We start from the raw sequence: 22,398 nt of genomic DNA, 5'->3' as shown, positions 1-22,398 counted from the left end.
CCTCTTGGTCTCCATCCAGGACATCTCCTCCTCTATACTGGGAAAGCATTTCTCATGTCGCATGTGCAACCATAGGACTGTCACTGACACTGTTCCTGGTGGCTAAACCACAGATAGCATGGCTGACCCAAGCCACAGAATTAGGAATTTCTTGACCTCCAGTCGTGTGCCCGCTTAGTGATACTGTAGGGGGGAGGTTTGTGAAGTTGGGGCCTTGAACCGCCTTTGTTGGCAAAGAAACTGAGCAGTTACCTGTCAATCTGTGGCTGTCCCAGCCTTCTGTGCTGCTTCTCATGCACGTCATAGTCAGTGTTGCCTGCAGGACTGTTTCAGTTGCACATACACGGATGTCTAGTGCAGTCTGAGATGTCCCAGAATGCCTTCAGTGTGAGCACAGGGCAGTCAGAAATCAAAGAAGCTCTGGGAAGCATTTGCCCTTCTGGAGTAGCACCTGGAGGCCACCTTCCTTACCTGGCCCCTGTATGGACAACTGAATCAAACCCCTGCTTTGCACAGTCAGTGGAGCCTACAGAGTCTTCAGCTTGGTCTAAAATTAATGCCTGGTGGGTGGACAACCCTATAAGTGAGCTCCGCTGCCTGTATGAACTAGATGTTGACAGAAAACAGTGGGTGTACAGATCTAGCACACATGGAGATACCTACACAGAATTGTAGAATCATAGAATGGCTTGGGTTGGAAGGGACCTTAAAGATCATCGAGTTCCAACCCCCGCTGACATGGGCAGGGACACCTCCCACTAGAGCAGGTTGCTCAGAGCCCCATCCAGCCTGGTCTTGAACACTTCCAGGGATGGGGCAATATGAACATCTACATGTCTTAGTCTTGAATTCAACCCTAGCTCCTAGCAGCTGATCATCTGAACTGTCCTTTGGCCTCCACTGACAAGTCACCCAAACGAGTGGTGTTGAACATAATTTTTGACACTATGGGGAGCCCAGGAGGTCTCTTGCTCTAGAAGCGTGCAGGTAATCCATGCTGTAGACATGAGGAAGTCCAGGAAACTCTAGGGTATCTCAGATGGCACCAGGACGCAAGTTCATTGTAGATCTCTGCTGGCTATAATGGAAGCTTGGATACCAAATTCACAGAGAGAGACCTAAATTTAGGTGTCTTAATCAAGATCAAAATCACATCCAAAGGGTTTTCCACTGGGGACTGGTTAAAGGCCTTCTGGGTTCTCCCCATCTTTTGTCACGTAGGGAAGTAGGAGATCAGATGTGCAAAGCTGTAACGCTGAACATCATCATCACTAAACTATTACAATAACTAAACACATCTCTGTTATCTTGAAAATGAGCCCAGGATGACTTTGAAATGACTTTTTCAGTGCATTTCTTTGATAGAAGAGTGTATTTGGGAACAGCACTTTTTTGACAGAAAAGCAAACACATTCAACAGACAAAAAAAACCAACCCAACAAATTCAGGCAAACCAGGGTACCGCTAGCTTGTATGCGCTGCTGGGAATATAAAGGAGGTGGAGGCAAACAGATTATATGTAGTTCAAAGAAGCAGTGTATCCCTGACTTTGAAATTACCATTTCTGTTTCATCTTCGAACTCGTTTTAATGAACTGGCAAGGAAGAGAAACAGAAAATTTCCATCCAAGGCTGCAGTGGCATGTGGTATTCTCTAAAAAATGCTGCTGCTTTTAGCAACTGTAAACCAAGGTAACCATAAAACCAGTTTTACGGAAGAAAGAAGGGAATTCATAGCTATTTTATTTCAATATTTGTTGCTAGATGTGAGTGACAAATATGCTGGGTTTGTTTTTTCCTCACAGTCTTTTTTAATCAAATGTCCTTAGGTGACATTTCACTTTATCTAGTAACAGCCCATCGGAGAGAAGAGAACGACCTTCATCATTTGTTCGCTGCTGCGCAGAGCTCAAGAGAACGGCACATTACAGAGATCTCTGAATAGCCTCTTGCATTTTGCCGGCACCTCTTGAGGATTCGAAATACCACAGCCGGATACTATCATCTGTTGTTTTTAAATACTGCCTTCCAGTGTGAGACTGAAAGCTTTAATTTCCCATCAAGGATCCAAGATGTGAAATACATGAACATGTTTCCAAGTTCCTCTATATCCCTGTGCCATTATACACAGATAGGTGTTTCTCTTACCACCATATGGCTTACAAGACAGAAAGCCACTTCTTCCAAAAGGCTTGGAAGTTATGTCTTCTCTGAAATATTCTTCATCATCAACTCCTTCTTATTTACCCCCTAGCTCTCTGTTAACAGCCTCTTCCCTCCATTCCACCTGGTCATCACCTGAAGACGAGTCTCCATTTGGATGTTCCCCACCAACTCCCAGCTGGTGGAGGTGCAGGAGGAGCCTGTCAACTACCACAGCTTATCAGGCCTCTAGCCATCATCATGGCTGCACTGCACATGGGTTGTCTGAAAGGCTATGTGCCTGCTTAGTGGACCTGCCAACCATGAATGCAAGCGGGACGCTGGCGCTGAGAGAGTTTGGGGTTGTTCAGCCTGGAGAAGAGAATGCTCCAGGGAGACCTTATACCCCCTTCCAGTACTTAAAGGGGGCCTACAGGAAAGGTGGAGAGGGACTGTTTATCAGGGAATGTAGTGATAGGAGGAGGAGCAACGTTTTTTTAACTGAAAGAGGGGAGGTGCAGATTAGGTATTAGGAAGAAATTCTTTACTCTGAGGGTGGTGGGGCACTGAAACAGGTTGCCCAGGAAAGTTGTGGATGCCCCATCCCTAGAGGTGTTCAAGGCCAGGTTGGACAGGGCTTTGAGCAACCTGGTCTAATGGGAAGTGTCCCTGCCCATGGCAGGGGGGTTGGAACTCGATCTTTAAGGTCCCTTCCAACTCTAACCATTCTATGATTCTATGATTAATGTCTTTGAGACTTCACCTCCCTTCGCTGCATCAGATCCAGTGAAAATTGGCCACTACTTTTGCAAAACATAACTAGGGGCTGATGGACAGACGTGCAGACAGCATGATGGCTCAAGCCCAGAACAAAGCGCCCGCAATGTGAGGATGTCCTCCCTGAATGATGAGCACTGGCAGAGCTGGTCCCTCCAACAGATTGTCCTTGGGAGAAGCTCTGCCAGAAAGCACAGCCCTCCAGCTCGCTCCCTGGCTGAGCATCCCAGAGCAGTCCTTGCCTCCAAAACGCTGCTCCATAAAGGATGCCAAAAGCTGCTCCTCCAGCACAGTGTGTAATGGGCACTGCAGAAAACAGGACCCTTCCTGGAGGCACAGTGCTCATGGGATGGAGAGAAGGGTAGTTAAAAATATGATGTTGTTAACGATATAAGCACCGACTCCAAAACACCCCTCCCTGCAAATAGAGTTGTTCTGGCTCCAGCAATTACCTGACAGTTCAACAAGACAAAAGAGAAGGAAAAAAAAAAAACAGAAAACAACCCAAAAGAGAAATTGGATTCAGGTGCAGCAGCTCCACAATATGCCAGAGGTCACCCAGAGTCCCCTGGTGGCCAATAACACTGAACTTGTTCAACAAACAATTTAGTGACAGCCTCACGGTCGTAGGGAAGAGGAGGGGGGTGGGAGAAAGTGCTGCACAACAGAGTATTGGATTTTAAATGTCACTCCAGAGCTGCAGGGGGTTAGCACAAGGTTTATGACACGCTGGCTGTTTCTAAGCTGGTGGATGCTCAAAGTCAGAATTATCCCTCCCATCTTCCAGCCCTGCGAGGCAAGTACCAACAATGTTTTGGAAGGAGATGCTCGGGCCCTGTGGTCATGCACTCTAAAGAGGTACGAAGCAGCCATTTATGGGGACTCAGTTGCTTTGCTGTTGTGCTCCTGTTATTCATTCCTCTCTGATAAAAAGAACTGACTCAATCTGCCGGGCCACAGCTTTGATCAGTGAAGCCAGTGGAGTAACTCAAATTTACTTTGGTCTATCGCAAGGAGATATGTGACCCAGAGAAACCAGGGATCGGAAGACACAGAGATGAGAAAGCTGTGGTTCATCATTCACAGAACATCCCTGGATTTCGAGCAGGGTGGGCACTGTCCAGAGCCTTGTCCCAGCTACTTTTAAATGACAAAAGATCTGGAGCTTCCTCCATACGCTCTGGAAGATCACTTCACAGTTTGATCAATCTTATTATCTGAAAATATTTCCTGTGCTTCCATTCAACTTTGCTTAATTCTGTCATTTGCCATGCGAAATTTTCAAAACTTTATATTTTCTTTCACATGCTTCATCAATAAATACAGAGACAGCCAGTAGGAAGGAGGGCTGGATGGTGTCTGGGAGCGTGTATGTGTGGCTGGAAAGGTTGGGAGCAAACAGAACTACATGGAAACGTTAGTGTTGGATTCACGGATAGGCTTAGGAGAAAATGTGTTCAGGTACCATATGGGACTGAATTTATTTTATGCAAATACATGCCTATAATATGCTGGATGTGACAGAAAGGAAAGGAATCCTGCTCTGTAGCATTTGAGAGCCACTTGCTATCACAGCATGATTCTGCAACTGTAGACTAAAATAAAAATGCTCTTGTTTTGTTGCTGTCATAACACAGGGGAAGAATATGAAACAACCTGCAATGGTTAAATTCCACTTTCAGCACTTGAGTGTAAAGTGACTCATCTGGAAGCACAGTGGCTGCATAAAGCCCTCTTTTTACCCTGCAGGTCCCTGCACAGTCCTCACTGCAGCTTCTTGATTTAAAAACCCGAAGGGGACATGGAGATTTTCATTTCTTCTTATTGCTCATTCAGGCAGATTCACCTAAAACGGGTGGATGGAAGGGAGGGCTCGTTGGTTTTATTTTCAGCCCAGCTGCCTGTATGAGCCATTGTCAGTCTTCATCTCAAGCTGTCACTCAAGTTACTTGGCTATTCAATAAGCCTAATAATAACAATAATAATGAACTAAGAATAAAATAATGATATAGTAATAATAAAAAAACCACCAATAATAATAATAATTTCTGTTGTGATTCTGTGAGAGTTATTACCTACTGCACAAAACAATTTAGAGACCATCTTTTGTGCGGTCTCTGAATGAGCCTTCCCTGTTTGCCTTCTCCTGCACAGCCTTGCCTGCGGAGACTGTCTCATGTCAGAGAGGATGAAAAATCCAGAGGCTATTTCTCATCAGAGAAATCATCTCTATTAGCATCTTATTGTTTAATCCAAGGCAGAGGGAAGCAAAAAAGGAGTCTTTGAGCTCCAAAACACAACTGAGTGACTGCAGTGTAATGGTTTTCAAGCATCAACTCAGCCATGGTAGCAAAAGGCACAGTTCTTTAGGTCCCACTCTATTATAAAGTGATATGTCTTATTATAAATCTCTCGTTGAAGTTGAAGCTGGTACATTTTACCTTTTCTTCACCATAGGTATGAGGCTGAGTACCAAGGATGGGATGACACATGACTATTTTATTAATCCACCGTATCTTGTTCATGCCGGTGAGTGACACCTTTTGTGGCTGGGGAAGTTTGACACTGTCTCTTACCTCCTTGTTTAATACATGTACAGGACCTCAAGATTTCAGTGAACTCTTAGATAAAGAGGCTAGGAGGGCAGCTGGGATCAATTCCACTTCCTACCGTTATCATGTTATTAGCAGAAATGTTAGGAGCATATCCTGACCTCCCCAAACAAATGGTGCCACACCGCCCTTGCAATGTTCGAATAGAGAGCAATAGCAAGCAGGAGTTCAGACTAAAGAGGATTCGGACTAAACAGACAAAAGCAACTCCAGAATAAAATCAGGCTAGGAGATGAAAGAGTATCCTGAGAGGTAAATGACTTTTTCAGGGTCATATAACCGATAAGCAGTAGGGCTGGGAGTAACCCAGGGCTCTCGGAACCTGACCGCGTGCTAACCTTTAGCAGAGCTGCCTTCGTCTTTCAGCTGAGTAATTCCCCACAGGACGAGGGGGGGAAATGATTGGGCTGTAAAAGGTTTTTTTTCTTGCCAATTTCATCACTGAATTTTGTGCCAGCATTTACCAAAATGGTTTGTGATGCAGGCCTGTTTTTAAAAGCAGGACACGGTGACTTGGGCTTAAACTCAGTCAGATAAAATGAAAGTTAACTACCAACTAAAACTTTCTTCTGGTGAGACCCACTGCAATGCAGGACAGTTTCCTAGGGAAGTACTGGGACTTGTTGTTTAAGACATTTTAAACCAGACTGAAAAAGTTTCTAGGAAAAAACCCCACCCTGTAGAAAATGATCCTGTATCAAGATTTGCATTTTTTCACTCCCAAGAATCCTTGGTGCAAAGGCCTTGAACTCAGCCTGCAGTATGTGATAACCTCTTGCGGCAGAAAGAAACAGTAACACACCATTTCACTGAGCAACCACCAGAAAAACATTACAGGGAGACGCACCAGGACAGTAAGACACTTAAGACACGATTATTCAGTCAGGTTTCATTACTGTAATGGAGACTGACTCGCTCTTAATCTCCCAGCGTATCGGGGAGAACACACTGAGAGAGGTTTTTGTAATAAAGATTGCAACCGGATAGTTGGCTGCTAAGGGTGTGAGATAGAGTATGGAGTTGCATGGATCACCTTGCTGTTGTCCCATTCTTGGGTTTTCATCTGTGTGTGGATTAGCTCGTAGGACGGCTCCATTGCATCCATGTCTGGCTTGGGGTAGCCGGGGATGACGTTGTGTAGCTGGAACCCAAAAGTGAGCAGCCAACTGTTGACATCTGGAAGGGAAGAGAAGCATAAATCAGATTATCTGATCTCTCACGCAGGGTTTCCCCGGAGAACAGCAGAGAGGAGGTCCCTACAGTGCCTGGCAACGTAGCAGTCTGGCTCAAATGATGAGGGTCTACTTTGTGTGAAGAGCCCAAATCTTAATGGTCCTTGAAAGAACCATGTGCCAAAGCTGGGCTTTCCACCTCCAACCACAGTCCCATTCTGCACTTTCCCAGCTCTGAAACAGAAGCGTTGGCAGTGACCACATAGCTGAAATCAAAGCCAACTCCATGTTTGCTCTTCATCAGACAGGAATCAGGCATTGCTCTAAGGTGATGGAGGAGAAGCACAGGAACAACTGTGGATTAATGGAGGCTGAGATGCTCCAGCTGAATGGGAAGTGTTGTCCAGTCCTACATCCAGCTCTGAACATCTCAGCCACAACACTTCTCTTCCTGAGGTGTCTCAAAGGGATTGCAGGCTGAAGACTAAATTAAGAGCTATGTGAGCCAGAATACCAGGATGTCCAGGACAAGCAGCATGGTCATTCAGCAGGTGCTCATGGAAGAGACTCTGGACTTATCCTCTGTTCCATGGCATTTCCACCTCATTCCTGGGTTTCTTGGCATTTTTCATAAGAAGGTGTAGTTGGAGTATTAAACCAGTGTAAAGTCACGATATCATCTTTTATAGTGACATTTAAAATCAGCCTCCACACCACCTGCAAGGTATATTATCATGCAAATAAGCTTACAGATACAAGAGTAGTTTCCTTGGGTACTTTTCACAAACTCCTTAGAAAAAGTCCGTAGATGGTAAGAAAACTGCTGGCTACAAGCCATAAACTATTGTCCTATGCAAAAGGGAGACCACTGGCACTAAGGCTGCCCAGGGAGGTGGTTGAGTCACCATCCCTGGATGTGTTTAAGAGGCATTTAGATGTGGTGTTGGGGGATATGGTATAGGGGAGAACTTTGTAGAGTAGGGTAGATGGTTGGACTCGATGATCCCAAGGGTCTCTTCCAACCTAGACGATTCTATGATTCTATTCTATGATTCTATGATTCTAAAGGGGACATGAAGGAAACCCCAGACATTTGGGACATCACTCCTGCGTTCACTTGACAGTACAGACTGCAAAGTCTTCCCTGATTTTTGATTGCATAGCTATTAGGAATAGCAGATGAAGGTTAATCTGCTGGAGGAAATGATGAGGCTGTCTCACTCCTAGATCTGCTCAGGATCAGCACGACTTGATGATCTCACCTTGTTTGCCTTCTCTGAACTCTAGAGAAGGACACACCTGCCACAGCCCTCGAGCAATATGGGGTACATTTGGGACACAAATAGCAATTGCAAGAAAAATGAAAGGTATGAAGGTAAAGTTTAAGTATTATCAGCTCCCTGAGGTCTTAAGTGTTCTGGATGTAACTGGGATTGTGTTGGCGATTGCTCTGCTTCAAGCTGGACGTGTGAGGGGCTTGATTTTCATTTTGCTAAACTCAATAAACGTTGTTGAAACAATCTGAAAAAGAGATTGATTTAAATCATCAAATATGCATCTTTGAATATTTTTTCTGTATTCCCCATGAGCCTAAATAAGTGTTTTGAAGAGCTGGTTGTGAAGGAAATTATGGATGCAAGCGGCAAATAAGGCACTTCCAGATGACTGGAGAACCAGGAGCCAAACAAACACACTATCTGTTGCTTGTTTTCTTACAGGCCAAAATGTGAGATTGGGCAGATGTCCAAAAAGCCCTTACGACAATCCATGTGGAAGAGGGAGGATTTCTGTAATAAAAACACTTCTGTTCACTCAATGTACAGATTGTTTTTGGAGTGTCTTTGAAACCGAGAGGTTGCGGGGGGGGAGGGAAAGAAATTAAAAGGCTCATTTGATTATTTTTTTGCCTAGCGCTAAGCCAGGCTGCTTCCAAATCCTTCTCATGTGAAATGAAGACTTTTGATGTACATACTGTGGACCAGGTGGTCAGGAGAACAAAGTGAAACAGTGAAGGTCGGCATTGGTGCAGGAAGCATTTTCCAAGCACTTCACAAACGTTAAAAAGGATACAGAGCAGGGATGCTGAACAGCCGAAAAATACGTAACATGCCTGGAAAGAGTCAAGACAGGCTTTTTTTTTGGATACTTCTCAGAAAATCGACTTTCAAAACATTTGCAAACAGGAGTTTGTTCTTTTTGGGAAGAGGTGTTGGAACTCCCAGAACAACAACAACAACAAAAAACCACAAAAAAACCACCCAAAAGGTGTGGAGCTGAGAAAACAGAGGGGAAAATATTAATTTGCCAGGAGGCAGTGACAACTTTTTTGACAGAAAAGTACATTTCACATCACAGAGGTTTTTTTCAGCTACAGTAACCCTGCCAACACATTTCGCAGTAAATTCATTTGAGGGCAAAGAAAAAGAGTGCTTAATGCAGACACATGTAATGGAAATGTCAGTTCAATCCATCAGGATTGCTGGAGCTGGCAGCAAAGCTCTGCGCCATGAAGTGTACAATCGCTAAAATATTCATGTTTAACAATGGGCCTCTCAAAACGTAAATACCTGCTTCTGCTCCCCCCTCCGTGCGCCTCCAATTTGTACCCATGAGCCCAGAAACCTCATCAGTGGAGCCCAAAGCGTGTGTCGTTTGCCTGTGCGCTGGGTGCTGAGCTCCTTTAGGGATAGCAGGTCCCAGGAGAGGGAGGAAGGGACAGAGGGCAGTTCCCTCTGCCCGAATCTGGGCAGATTTGGTTGTAATGACAAGGACACGCTCATCGCGGGTCCTGTCCATGGGGTGCCTGAAAGCTTCAGCAGAAAGAAATGCCCAAGCAGCAGCCTTGCATCACAGCACCCATCCCACTACATGACCCGTTTCTTCCGTGCACTGGGAGAGAAGGAACTTAAAAGAAAATGTATTTGGGCTCTGTATTCTTGAAAGACTACAAACAGAACTTTTAAGACAGTGGAAAAAGTTATTCGGTGCATATAAAAAATTAAAGTATCAGATTTGGACATCTTGATGTTATCACCAGAGCTAGGTGGGAAACTGTTCACCTGTTCCAAGACAGGATGGGAAATTTTGTCTTAACTTGAGCATGAAAATAAAAATCTTTTAATATGTCACGAAGCAACTCTTCAAAAACTAGATCAGTTCAAGACAACAATTTCAAATCAAGATCTTCCATTTTGGTTTTGACTCCTTAATTTTTCTCTTCCAGTTTTCAATCATTAGTTTACACTTGAAAAGGTTGAAAACCAAAAAGGAATTTTTCTTTTCTTTGGAATTTGTCATTTAGACAATTTTGAGAGCTGTTTACAACATTTCTGCTGAGAAATCTCTCAAGCTCAACCCTCTCCCATATACAAATTCAGTTTTGACAAATGAGCATTTTCTGATAGGAAAAGTTATCTCAAAGCACTCCCTGCCAGCCTTAATTATCAGAGTGAGGCCAACACACAGGATCTTAGTCTGCATCTTTTGGCATATTTTACTTCCCTCATCTTCACAGCTCTGGAGAAAACAGCTTTTCATTAAAAAAACCCCAAAACAATCTAATCCTTATGATTATTGCAGAAGAATCTGAAAGCATGAATCCTAACGGCCAGAAAAACAAGCAGAATAGAACAACCCAGGATTTTTATTTTGTAACTTTTTTTTGCTATTAGGCCAATCTCATAATTTAGGGGAATGCAAATATTGTTGTATATGGGAAAGTTGTGATAGACACAGTAGGGGTAGTTTAAAATTAATTATATCTCCTTAAGAAGTATGTACATTTGATTTGTGATTGTGTCACCTGGTTTTCCAATGGGACATATGTAGAAAAGAGTCCCACCAAACAGTCCTCTCAAACATTATCCCCAGTGTTGCACAAAGTATGAATACAGGAAGGACATTTAACCTACAGAATGATTTGCTGTATAAAAAAAGCGGACGTAGAGCTCACGTTACTGCCATTTTACAAAGTCCCAGGGGAAACAGTTCAGAGGGGATGTCAAGCTGTGGGGTAGGTGTGCCCTAAAATCTGGCCTTTAATTCTAATGTACCTGCTTTTATTGACTTTCAGTGAAAACTGTTAATTCTTTGGGGCAGATTAACTTTGAACTGTGTGTTAGCGTAGTGAAACAGCTGACTGTAATAAAAGGCTTAAGGTGCTGTTGCCATTCTGCTAAAACAAATCTGCATGTCATTTGTTTAGTTGCAAATAAATCTCAAGGCAAAACTGTGTAAACAGCTGCCCCTCTAACAAAGAGAAAGGTTATCAGGACGTTAATTGGTAGCAAAACTTGGGACATCTGAGGGAACGAGAAACTAGAAGCAAAATAAAGAGAACAAACACCAAGGAACAGAAAAGGAAACAGGTTTGGGAATTAACGGTCTCCATCTACACTAATGAATTAAACGTGCCCTGGACATAGGGGTCAACTGGCAGAGAAAAGCTTGTGTCCATTATATTAAACACTGGAAAACCTCATGGTGACCAGGATACTGAGACAGAAGAAACCTATTTGTTGACGGCAAACTTGTGAATATGTTAATTAATTTAAATGTCTTACCTGTCATGTAGCATTTGATATCCTGAGAGTTGCTAATGGGGTTGTTGTTTTTGAACATATACAGGTTGAAAGGCATTATGTTATTGCTACTCAGGTGCTTCCACATATCATGGTCTGGACTTGTCCACCGACCCGCTAGCACGTCGTAGTCTCTCCGTCCCATGTGGATAAGCTTTGTAAGGGGATCATACAGTCCTCCGTGGTAGCCGATGATGATCTGGAAGTTGGGATTGGTGTCCATATAGATCTCCCCATATGCCGTGTACAGTATCTGCTTAATCATTAAGCCAGTCCCACTGAAGACAGCCAAAGGAGTGCCAATGTTGTCGCAGGCTATGTAGAATTCATCACCACTGCTGAGCTCCATTGCAAAGAGGTGGCCTTGCAGGTCATAGTAGAGGGAGGTGATCTCAGAGCTTGAGTGGTTGTATAAATGGGTGACCTTGGTTGGGTTGGTCAGGTCTGCGTAGAAGAACTGCAAGTGATGGCCGTGGCTGGTTTTGCTAGAGACTCTCCTTCCTAGGCCATCGTAGCGGTATTTCACACTCCACCCGCTAGCTTTATTGTAGGCTTTGATGAGCAGCCCAGCTGAATTGTACTCAAAAATATCATTGCCCCTTTGCTTCAGGAAGCCATCTTCATCCATTTTGTACTGCACATCCCCCAGCCTAGTAATCCTGTCCCTGAGGTCGTACCTGAGCGGTGTGAGGCGGGCGCTATTCCCTGGACTCAACAAATGGAGGTTCCCGTTTAGGTCATAGCTGTAACGCCAGAGCGGTTTGTCGTTGATAGACACTGTCTGCAACTGGCCATCAGCATCATACTCATATGAGTACCTAGTTGTGTTCGCATAAGGGCCTACCTTCAGTTCTTTCTTAACCACTCTCCCCATGTTGTCATACTGCACAGTCATCCAGTACATCAGCGACCGGAATATCTCATACTGGACCTCCTTCATCCTGCCATAGGCATCAAAATGTTTAGTGTGAGTCATGACAGCAGTGGTGATGATCTGGTTGATATCGTAGTAAATGACTCCGAATTTACCAAATTGCTCAGTTTTGCCTGACACATCATCGTATCTGTAGAGGTCAATAGGTAACGGTGTCTCGTTGATGACTGCTTGCATGCTGGTCACCCGAAAGCTGTTGTCATAATTGTAGTCAAAGCGTGCATTCACCATGCCTTCCTCAGTGAAGCGGAAAATCTGGCGGTCAATGAGGGGTCCTATCTGCCTGTATCTGATTGTACACGTGAACCCTTCATTCTGCAAGTTTATTGTCTTCAGCATGCCAGCAGTTTCATCATAGGTGAAACTGATCTTTGTGGTGTCGTAGAGCATCTCGGCTAACTTGGACAACTTTCCGTACTTGTAGATGACACGTCTCCCTGTCCCCAAGTACAGAGTGTGGAGGAGCTGCTCATCCTCTGTGAAATCCTGAATTACCGAGGCGTTGCCTTCCGGTGGCCGGTAGATGTTCCGGTAGTAACCAATGGAACGAATGGTTTCTAAAGTCTGACGGGCAACGTTGGGCATGGTCACTGATGACAACCGGTCGTTCTTATCAAACTCAAAGATGTACTGTCTCTGGCTGTGAAGGAGCAGTACCATGGACTGGATGGGAAGGAGAAAAATATAGATTATATCCCTGGTTTTCAGGCAAAATTACACTCAGCTCTCACAAAACCTGCTGGATTCTCCAATCCAAAGAGCAGGACAAATGAGATAAATCTCCGCACTCATAGGATTAAATGGTGAGAGGTACGCAGCTGTGTGGCATAGTGAGTATCTCCAAGCAGGAGCAGGTCAGAGGAAGAAGCAGTTAATGCAGTGAGGAAGGTCTAAGTTCAGAATGCTCAGTTGTTGGATTCGATCCCCTGTAGCTAGCTGTCTCTACACAAATTCCCTGTGCCAATAGCTTTCACAGACTAAATAAATAAAATTGGTAGAGCTACTTAAAAATGCTTGAAAAAGTACCCCCCGATACCTTCCAATGCCTAATTAATTCACTGTGTCTGCATATCTTCCATCACTCTCTTACTGCAAACTTCTCCCTACATCCTTATTTGTTCTGGGATGTTTTTTTACATGTAACAAACAATCAACACAGATTGTATAATACAAGGAGCAAGTCAATACTTTTTGCTTTTTAAAAGCTACATTATTGTAGTTTCCTTAAACTGCTGTAGGGACAGGCTCCGTGCAAAACTCAGAAAAAGGCAATTCCAGTCCCAGGTATGCAGTACATGGATCTATAGGACAGTGTATGGGACAGTATATAGGACATGTATTACATGGTAATACCCAGAAGAATTTAAGTCCCGTGCCAGTCTCCAGAGTGCAGACTATGGAAAACACTGCAAAGCGTGCTACAACAGTCTGGATGGATTCATAGAATGGTTAGAGTTGGAAGGGACCTTAAAGATCATCGAGTTCCAACCCCCTGCCATGGGCAGGGACACCTCCACTAGAGCAGGTTGCTCAAAGCCCCATCCAGCCTGGCCTTGAACATCTCCAGGGATGGGGCAGCCACAATTTCTCTGGGCAACCTGGGCCCGTGTCTCACAATCTTCAGAGTAAAGAATTTCTTCCTAATATCTAATCTCAATCTCCCCTCTTTTAGTTTAAAACCATTACCCCTTATTCTATGGCTCCACTCCCTGATCAAGAGTCCCTCCCCATCTCTTTTGTTCATGCCTCGCACTTTTTAATTACATGTATTTCCTAGGAAGCAGGAATGGGCCACTAGAAGAAGGCAGGATGTCAGGCTGTATGGGTTGTTTTCACATGGAAAATCCTACTGGAAATTCCTACTGTTCAGTGCTCTGACTCCACCTGAAGATATTTTGTATCACAGCTAGCTCAGCAACTGAATGTTGTACTTAAAAAATCAAATGCCAAAGCTTCACAGCATTAAAACATGCCCTCGGTGTGACTGGGAAGAAACACCTCAGGCTATTTTCAGCTGCTCTTTGGGGGTCTGGCATCAAAGTTACTATGTGCAGCTTAGTGTGGACAGGAGTATTGGACCATAAGGACCATTAATCAGCTGATGGGAAGGAGCGCCGCTGTACTCAAGTCAAAGGAGTAAAGCCCAAATGCACCATCTCTGGGCAATTAGGGGATTCTTACCTTCTCCAAGTAAGTGTAGCTCCATGATTTGCCATCGGCAAAGATCCTGGATGTAATTCTGCCAGACTGATCATACTCCATCCTTTCTGACATCGTGCCCCTCTGAATCCCTGCAATGTGCCCTCCTGGGGAATAGGTGACGTTGACCCCGTTCAATCTGCTGCTGGGCGACCAGAGACTGGGCCTCCCTGCCTGGTCGTAGAGGATGCGGAGCGTGAACTTGCGGTGGTCATCATAGATTTTCTCTGTCCTTGTCACACGATCAAAGTCGAGGGACAGCAGATTTCTGTTGTGAACCTACAGGAAAGAGATGGAGAATTAGGAAATTTGAAACAGTTTAAGTTACAAAGACTAGCCTTGTTTCACCAAACATCTCTTTAGACCACAGTGGAGTGTCTCCAGCTGCTCACTGCCTGTGGATAAGAGGCAATTTTCAAAGCAAAGAGTTGTCCCAATGTTCCATCTGTTGAATTCAGTGAGGAGAGAGGCAGAAAAACAGAGGGTACTTTTGAAACATCACCACAGTGAAGGAAAACCTAGAAAAAGCCAAACCTAACCTTAGGACTTCTATAGCAGATATGATTATAGACCTACAGAAGATGTAATGCCAACTTGTTGTGGGGAATATTTGCAAGGTACTCTGCTTATCATACCTGGGATATCATAGAATCATAGAATTATAGGGTATCAGGGTGGAAGGGACCTCAAGGATCATCCAGTCCAAACTTTATTGGCAAAAGCATGGTCTAGACAACATGGCCCAGCACCCTGTCCAGCTGAATCTTAAATGTGTCCAGTGTTGGGGAATCCACCACTTCCCTGGGGAGATTATTGCAGTGGCTGATTGTTCTCATTGTGAAATATTTTCCTCTTCTGTCCAATGGGAATCTCCCCAGGCATAACTTGAACCCATTACCCCTCGTCTTTTCCATGTGACTCATTGTAAAAAGGGGAGTCTCCATCTTCTTTGTAGCCACCCTTTAAATACTGGAACATGGTGATAAGGTCTCCCCTAAGCCTTCTTTTTTTCAGGGCTGAACAAACCCAGTTCTTTCAGCCTTTCCTCATATGGCAGGCTTCCCAGGCCTTTGATCATGTTGGTGGCCCTTCTCTGGACCCTCTCCAGTCTGTCCACATCTTTTTTGTATAGCAGGGATCCAAACTGAACACTGTATTCCAGGTGTGGCTGAGTAGAGTGGGACAAGGACTTCTTTATCTCTGCTGGTGATGCCCTTCTTGATGCAACCCAGCAACCTGTTGTCTGTCTTTGCTGCTGCAGCTCACTGTTCGCTCGTATTGACCTTGCTGTCCGGTCCCTTTCCACAGAGCTGCTCCCCAGCCAGGTAGATCCCAATCTGTGCTGCACTCGTGAATTATGTTTTCCCAGGTACAAGACCTCACACTTGTCCTTGTTGAACTTCATAAGGTTCTAGTTAGCCCACTCTTCCAGCCTATCCAGGTGTTCCTGCAGGGTAGCTCTCCCTTCCAAAGTGTCCCACCCACTGCACGGACCACTCGTCTAGACTATAACGCATCAGTTTCTCTAGCAGGAGGCTGTAGGGAACCACATCAAAAGCCTTGGAGAAGCCAGGATATACAGTCTTTTGCTTTCATCATCAAAAAAGATCACGTGTAGAAAAAAAGATGGATGTTGTGTCAACATAGTGGAAATCAGAGCTTTTCTCTGAGTTTACTGAATATACTGGAGGCTAAGCCTTTCCCCTGAGATGAAACATGGAGGCCTTGACCACTGTAGATGTTACAGAGAGCAGGAACTTTTCTGTGAGAGCTGGAGTTTTAGCTTCATTGTCCTGGGGTTATTCGGTGTTGCATAATTACGCTCCTGTTACCTCCACTGCCTCTGCATTTCCAAAGATCAAAGGTATCTACTTCAAAGGTAAGAGCAGGAATGCATTTTGATTCAGGGATTGTAGCGCACAGCAATACAAAAAGGAGCTGATAATACACCTCATGTTTAGCCGTGTGTGCAAGGAGACTTACAAAGCCACATCACCACAGCAGCAAAGTACTGAGCAAGGACGAAATCCCTACATTCCCAGTATGATCTTGCAGGTGAAGACAGCTTTCTTCATCCCACCACTTTTGAACCTCGTTCAGGTGGTGAACCCCTCTTTTCTAGAATGGTAAAGATTCTTATTGGGTGAATTTCAAACTCCAAACAGCTGACTTGGTTTTCAGTTCCCTTTGCAGCCCTTCAGGTGCAGTCAATAAACCAGAGTTTGCTGTTTGCTGCAAGTTCTTCAGGCCAAGTTAAAAACACCACCTTATCCTGCTCTGGGTAAAGCCAACACTCCTGATCTTATTGTTCTCAGCCCTGATCCAGCTTTGATCTTGGCTATACTTTAGGGTGTATGATTGAACTCCCACTATATTTTGAGGGATGTGGGAGTATCTGAGAGCTAAACAGTGAGAGAAAGGATGGGGTAGAACCCAGGGAGAAGGAGTTCCTCAGCCCTGGAGGAACAGGAGAGGGAAAGGCAGGACTGCTGGTGGGCAGATGTCTGGGGAGAAACCTGGAGAATCAGAATCCAAAAGAAGGCATCTCAGGAACTGGGGTTGGAGGAGGCAAAAACACAGCTGAGAAAATGTGGAGGTGAGCAGAGGGTGAGCGTGGCCACAAGAGAGAGAAGGAATTGGGGCCACAATGTAAGGGTAGAGGTGATGTAAGAGGAGGCATGTGCAACAATGATTTTCATCTTATGAATAACAATGGGGTAAGATGAGTATGACTTGAGGAAAAGAAACATTGTGGAAAAGTAGATAATGCCCCAATTAATTATGTGTAAAATAGAATGTAAATGGGCAACAGGGGAAAGAGGAAATCAGCCAAAAGCCTACTGTAACAGGCAAGCTGGGAAACAATTAAAAAGGTATCAATTAAAAAGGTATCAAAACTCTAAGTACAGATGCACATATGTAACTCACAGAGCAATTTCATATCTCATAGGTGCTTGCTGCTATAAATAGAGGAAGAGAAGTGGCAATTGCTTGCAAAAAAAAACAAAGTAGGAAGGAATAGCATCTCTGCCTTCCGTCTATTCACAGAGCAGCTCCAGCCCGGCAGCTGCAGCTTCTTCTGCTCCTGGTCTCTGCCAAGAGAGCTGGAAAGAGCTCTTCCAGGGCCGGGACAGTAATCCAGGCTGAAAGTGGCCTCCCTGATCCGTACGCCAGCAGCAGTGCCATTCACTGGGCTGGAAGGACCAAATAACAGGTCCCAGGATAGCTCTTAAGCTCAGCCCAAATCTCTGCATCCCATTACTGGTGCCCTAAGTCATTGCACCTTCCCCATGCTCTGGCAAGCAATTTCTGTGGAACTAGTTGGAACCAGTCTCCCTTTTCATGATTTTTTTTTTAATGATTTTTTTTTTTTTTTCTCCTGCTCTCTCCGTGCAATCTCTCTTCTCTCCAAGAAGTGCTTCAGTGCCAACAGCCGCCCCTCAAGGTGATGGGCAAAGTGAACCCTACCCTGCCAGATAGCCTCTGAACAGGGGCTAAATCTTCTTCATCCTTGTTCAAGGGCATGCCTGGAATAGAATTGAGTTTTTTGCAGCAGCACTGACAGGGCTGCAGGCTTCAGTCCAATAACTGTGTTTTATGGTGAGCAGCTAAATAAGGTGCCATCCTACATCCCAGAGTCCGTATCCTGGAACGGGGTCTGAAAAGCTCCTGAAAAAGCTTTTGCCCCTCAGAGTGTTTGACAAGGCTTGTGGTCAGCACAGGACTGAGACAGGGTAAAATTAAATCCATAGTTCACAGTGTATTTGACCTCTCTGTGTAATGTGTGAGAGGCAAAATTTAACCCCAAACTCAGGTTCCACAGTAAAAGCTTTGTAAAAGCAAGAGGATAAACATGCCACCATCTCTGATTTCTCCAATGCTTCCTATGGAGCTCCTTTAGCCCACATTATAATTAAACAACATACATTGATCTCCCTGGGAGCACAAGAACACAAAAAGGAAAGATTTGTCATGAAAACACTCTGGCAACCTTCAGCAGAGGAGGGCAAACAATACTTCTGCAATGAGAACTCCAGGAGCCAGCAACATCCCTGTGATAAATGGCCGCCTACAAAGCAATTTCCCCAGCGAATTGCTAAAACCGTTGGGGTGGCCATATCCAGACCTTGACACCTTGCAGAAGTTGTGGAGGTGGTGCTGGACTGTCCTCGTTAGTCAACACACCAGGAATGGTTAGCGGCACACCCCAGGAGACTTCTCTGGTGACGCCAGTTCTGGGGAGTGTCTGGGACTCTACGTCTTGATGCCACCATTAACCTGCTGCCAAGGTCTTGGGAAAAACAAAGTGAATTACAACGGGAGTTTCCATGGTTAAATACATAAAAGAGCTGAGCCAGCAGCTCTGCCTCTTTTCGCTGTCCTATTTGCTCCACTGTTAGAGAAAATTTTACATCCTTCTTTATTGAAAAACTCAAGTTTGTTTAAAAAAAAAAAGAAAAGGAAAGAGCTCAGTTCCTTGGAGCAGAGTTTACCTAACGCTCTCACTGCAGATGGAGTCCATGTAGCTGTTGGCCAGCGATGGGTTGATTGGTAGCCAGCCAATTTGCAGAGATATCTCACTGCTGGGTGGGTGGATCAGAGCATCACAACTTTCCGTGGGGTGTGTGGGATAAGAGAAGGAAAAGGGGCTGCTTTAACATATTTGTGTTCCTTTACTGCTGCCTGGACAAGAGCAGAGCCAGGTCAGCATTGATGGGACTGGAGAAAAACCATCAGGGCTGACCCCTTCCCCTTCATCTGTGCAGAAGTCCCTGTCCTGTGCCTTATCTCTGCAATGTGTGTTGTATTATTTCTTCTGGAGAGTCAAGGAGGCAACTGTGAAACTGGCCTCACCATGCTGGGAGCTGGTCAAGCTCATGGCAGCAGGTCATCAGTCCCCAAGAACACCCTGCCACCATGGGAAGAAGGGCCACATCTCATAAAATGTGAATCCATGAGATGGCAGCAGAAAGGATGCTGTTTTCAAGGGAACTCCTGCTTTTACAGTGGTCAAATCCTGTTCTCCTCATCTCAAAGGCTTCACAGAGTGATGCTGCAGCCTCTTTGGGCATGCTCTTTCCCCACAGAGCACCATGTCTTTACTGCTGTCTCATGCAAGCAGGGGGGTGAGAGGAGAGGAAAAGTGGTGATTTACTCACAAATGGCAGAAAATGATAACATTTCCCCAAATGAGCAAAACCACGTTGAACTTAACTTCCCTAAGCTTCTCCCTTGCCAGCAAAAGCAGCAATTAGTGGTATGAGGGAAGGGGAGAACATGACACACAGAATATGTTAAATGTCGGGCAATCCCCAGGGAGGCAATTAGCACCTTGCAGGTTTATGTCTCAGGGGTGCAGATGCTGCCATGCAGGTAAAAACAGACAGCTAAAAACTTCTTGTACACCCTCAGCTACTTTGAACCCCTGAACAGAGCCATAATGAGTCCTTCAACCATGTAAGATGCTCTTCTGCTTCAGTAGAAGTGCCCTGATAGGCTCAAAATGTGAATAAATGCTGGCAGATTTATAGGGACACAAGCAACCAGCCTGAAAACTCATTTTGCAAGTGTTTTTCCAACCGCAGTGCAATCTAAACCAAAGACACATTCTGCGTTCGAATCTACTGTGAAAATTTTGGAAGATAAAACTGACACGGGCAGCTGAGCTGCGGCTAAATGAGTGGAAACGGCTTTGAACACCAAATAGCTGTGACACAGCTGCAGATTTCAGAAGGCTCTCCTTTCAGAGGAAGATCTCTCTGGTGATTTCATTGGTTATTAAAATAAAATAGAATGAAATACCCAAGACAAACCAAACAAGAAGGCTGACAGCAACTGATCTGCAGATATACAGCAGTTCTCACTGAAGGAGCAGCTTCAGCTTTCACTACTGTTTGCAGTTTTTCTCCTGATGACAAACTATGAGGCTATTAATGCAAGGGAAAACGAGGGGAGGCTGGGCTGGGGAGGGTGAAGAGCAATACTTGACAAGTGTGAGCGAGGAGAGACAGGAGGAATCACACCGTGGTGGCAGGGGTCACGCTGCAGGGGATAGGGAGAGGTGAAGAGCAAGGACTGGGAAACACATACTCTGAAACCAGAGCATTAGTATTTACTGCAAAGCTTAAGTGCGAATAAATAGCTGCAGTCCTCTTGCTGTGGTGGCATTAGACAGCACTAAGCATTCTTCTCAGAGGGTTTGAATTTTCCAGGTGCTGAGCGGCTTCCCAGGAACCGCCCATCAGTCCGTGACTCCGAGACTAGCAAGGTACAGGGTGATGGTGCAGGACTTGCTATTACAAGTCACCAGCCTTGCCAGCAGTTAGCAGAGGAATTACAGGCTTATTGGGCAAGAACTTTAAACAGCCCTGATAAGTCTGCGGTGCGTTGTGCGGAACAATGTTTTCAAAACACATCAGTCTCAAGCACAGAAAGGACCGTGTGCTCCTGGAGGAGAGAGTACAATCAGGCTGGAGCTGTTTATAACACTTCACTTTAGGGAATGGTGGCAATTGTGATGCAATTCCCTGAGAGTCCAGCTCTTCAACAGGTTCAACAGATTAACAAGTTTCAGGAATCTAGAGATTTTTCTGAGGCTACCCAGTGAACAGTAGTCATAGAATCATAGAATGGTTTGGGTTGGAAGGGAACTTTAAAGATCATCGAGTTCCAACCTCCCTGCCATGGGCAAGGACACCTCCCACTAGACCAGGTTGCTCAAAGCCCCATCCAGCCTGGCCTTGAACACCTCCAGGGATGGGGCATCCACAGCTTCTCTGGGCAACCTGGGCCAGTGTCTCACCACCCTCATCATGAAAAATTTCTTTCTAATATGTAATGGAAATTTCCCCTCTTTCAGTTTAAAAGCATTACCAATCATCTTATCACTACTCTCTCTGATCAAGAGTCCCTCCCCATCACTCCTGTAGCCCCTTTTGGTATCGGAAGGGGCTATAGGATCTTCCCAGTGCCTTCTCTTCTCCAAGCTGAACAACCCCAACTCTCTCAGCCTGTTCTCATAAGCTTACGATGCTTTTGGTGCTGAGGTCTATTACTGCCAGCAGCACAGGTAGAAAATACCTATACTAATTGGTGCAGTATTTTATAGCTATGATCGTCCCTTGCTTGCTTAAAAAGCCTGACACGATGGCTAAACCTGCAGTGTCTGACGGGAGGTCACACGTTCCCAGTGACACAGAGGACTTGTAGGCAAATCAGTAAACCCGTGATGGCTATGAGAATGTCAGCATGAGAGGAGACAAAAGGATATATTTAAGTCATAAAGGTTGTGTCACTGAGGATGAACAGCTAATTCTCTGTCCTGCAGCCTCATCCCTATGCAGACAACACAAATCAGCCGTGTCCCTTTCTGTCATGAGACTGGGAACTGATGAAATGGGCAGTGGAGTCCAAAACTGCTCGCGCTGCTCACTTACCCTCAGCCGGCGTCCAAAGACGGTGACCTGCCCTCTCGCTTGCTCCTTTCTCTGCCTCCACTCCACGAGATTGAGGCCGTTGTCGATGGGCAGGGTGACATTCCTCTTCCCCACCGTGGGGTTGACGGTGCCAGCTAGCAGATGCGGCTCGGTTTGCAGGGCCACCTCCATGCCGTTGGCGAGCATCAGTCTGAGAGAGCCGTCAGCGCCGATGTAGTAGCTGTTTCGGACTTGGTCTGAAGAGAGAAAAGAGATCTTTTCAAATGGTTGCCCAATGATACAGCTCCAGCCTTTCATTTGCTCCCTCACCCAGCCTTTGTCAGCATTTCTGATGGTTGTAACCAAATGCAGTGTCACTCACCTGTCCCACTCACAGTGAGCAAAACATGTTTCATCAGTGAAAGCAAAGATGGATAACCTCTTTTTAATTCTGATGAGGTTCTTCACCTCAAATTCTTGCAGACAAGTCTTACACAGGTTAAAAAAGGCACCAGTGGAAAAGCCGTGTAATGCCCTGGTGAAGGACATGGTTCAAACCTCCTCCTCT

At 45.1% G+C, this 22,398-nt stretch overlaps 1 protein-coding gene across 1 annotated transcript in view; it reads right to left on the bottom strand.

Moving 5' to 3' along the window:
- TENM4 (teneurin transmembrane protein 4) overlaps positions 1 to 22,398 on the bottom strand; it is a 374,463-nt gene that overhangs the window by 4,023 nt on the left and 348,042 nt on the right. Inside the window, 4 exon segments of the mRNA XM_074146667.1 lie at positions 6,564 to 6,706; positions 11,265 to 12,879; positions 14,398 to 14,694; positions 21,852 to 22,087. Coding sequence (XP_074002768.1) covers positions 6,564 to 6,706; positions 11,265 to 12,879; positions 14,398 to 14,694; positions 21,852 to 22,087 — 2,291 coding nt within the window.

Source organism: Numenius arquata, chromosome 1 (genome assembly GCF_964106895.1).
Source record: "Numenius arquata chromosome 1, bNumArq3.hap1.1, whole genome shotgun sequence".
NCBI classification, from domain to species: domain Eukaryota; kingdom Metazoa; phylum Chordata; class Aves; order Charadriiformes; family Scolopacidae; genus Numenius; species Numenius arquata.
Note: the sequence above shows the minus strand (reverse complement) of the source record. Positions and strands in the feature narration are given on the sequence as shown.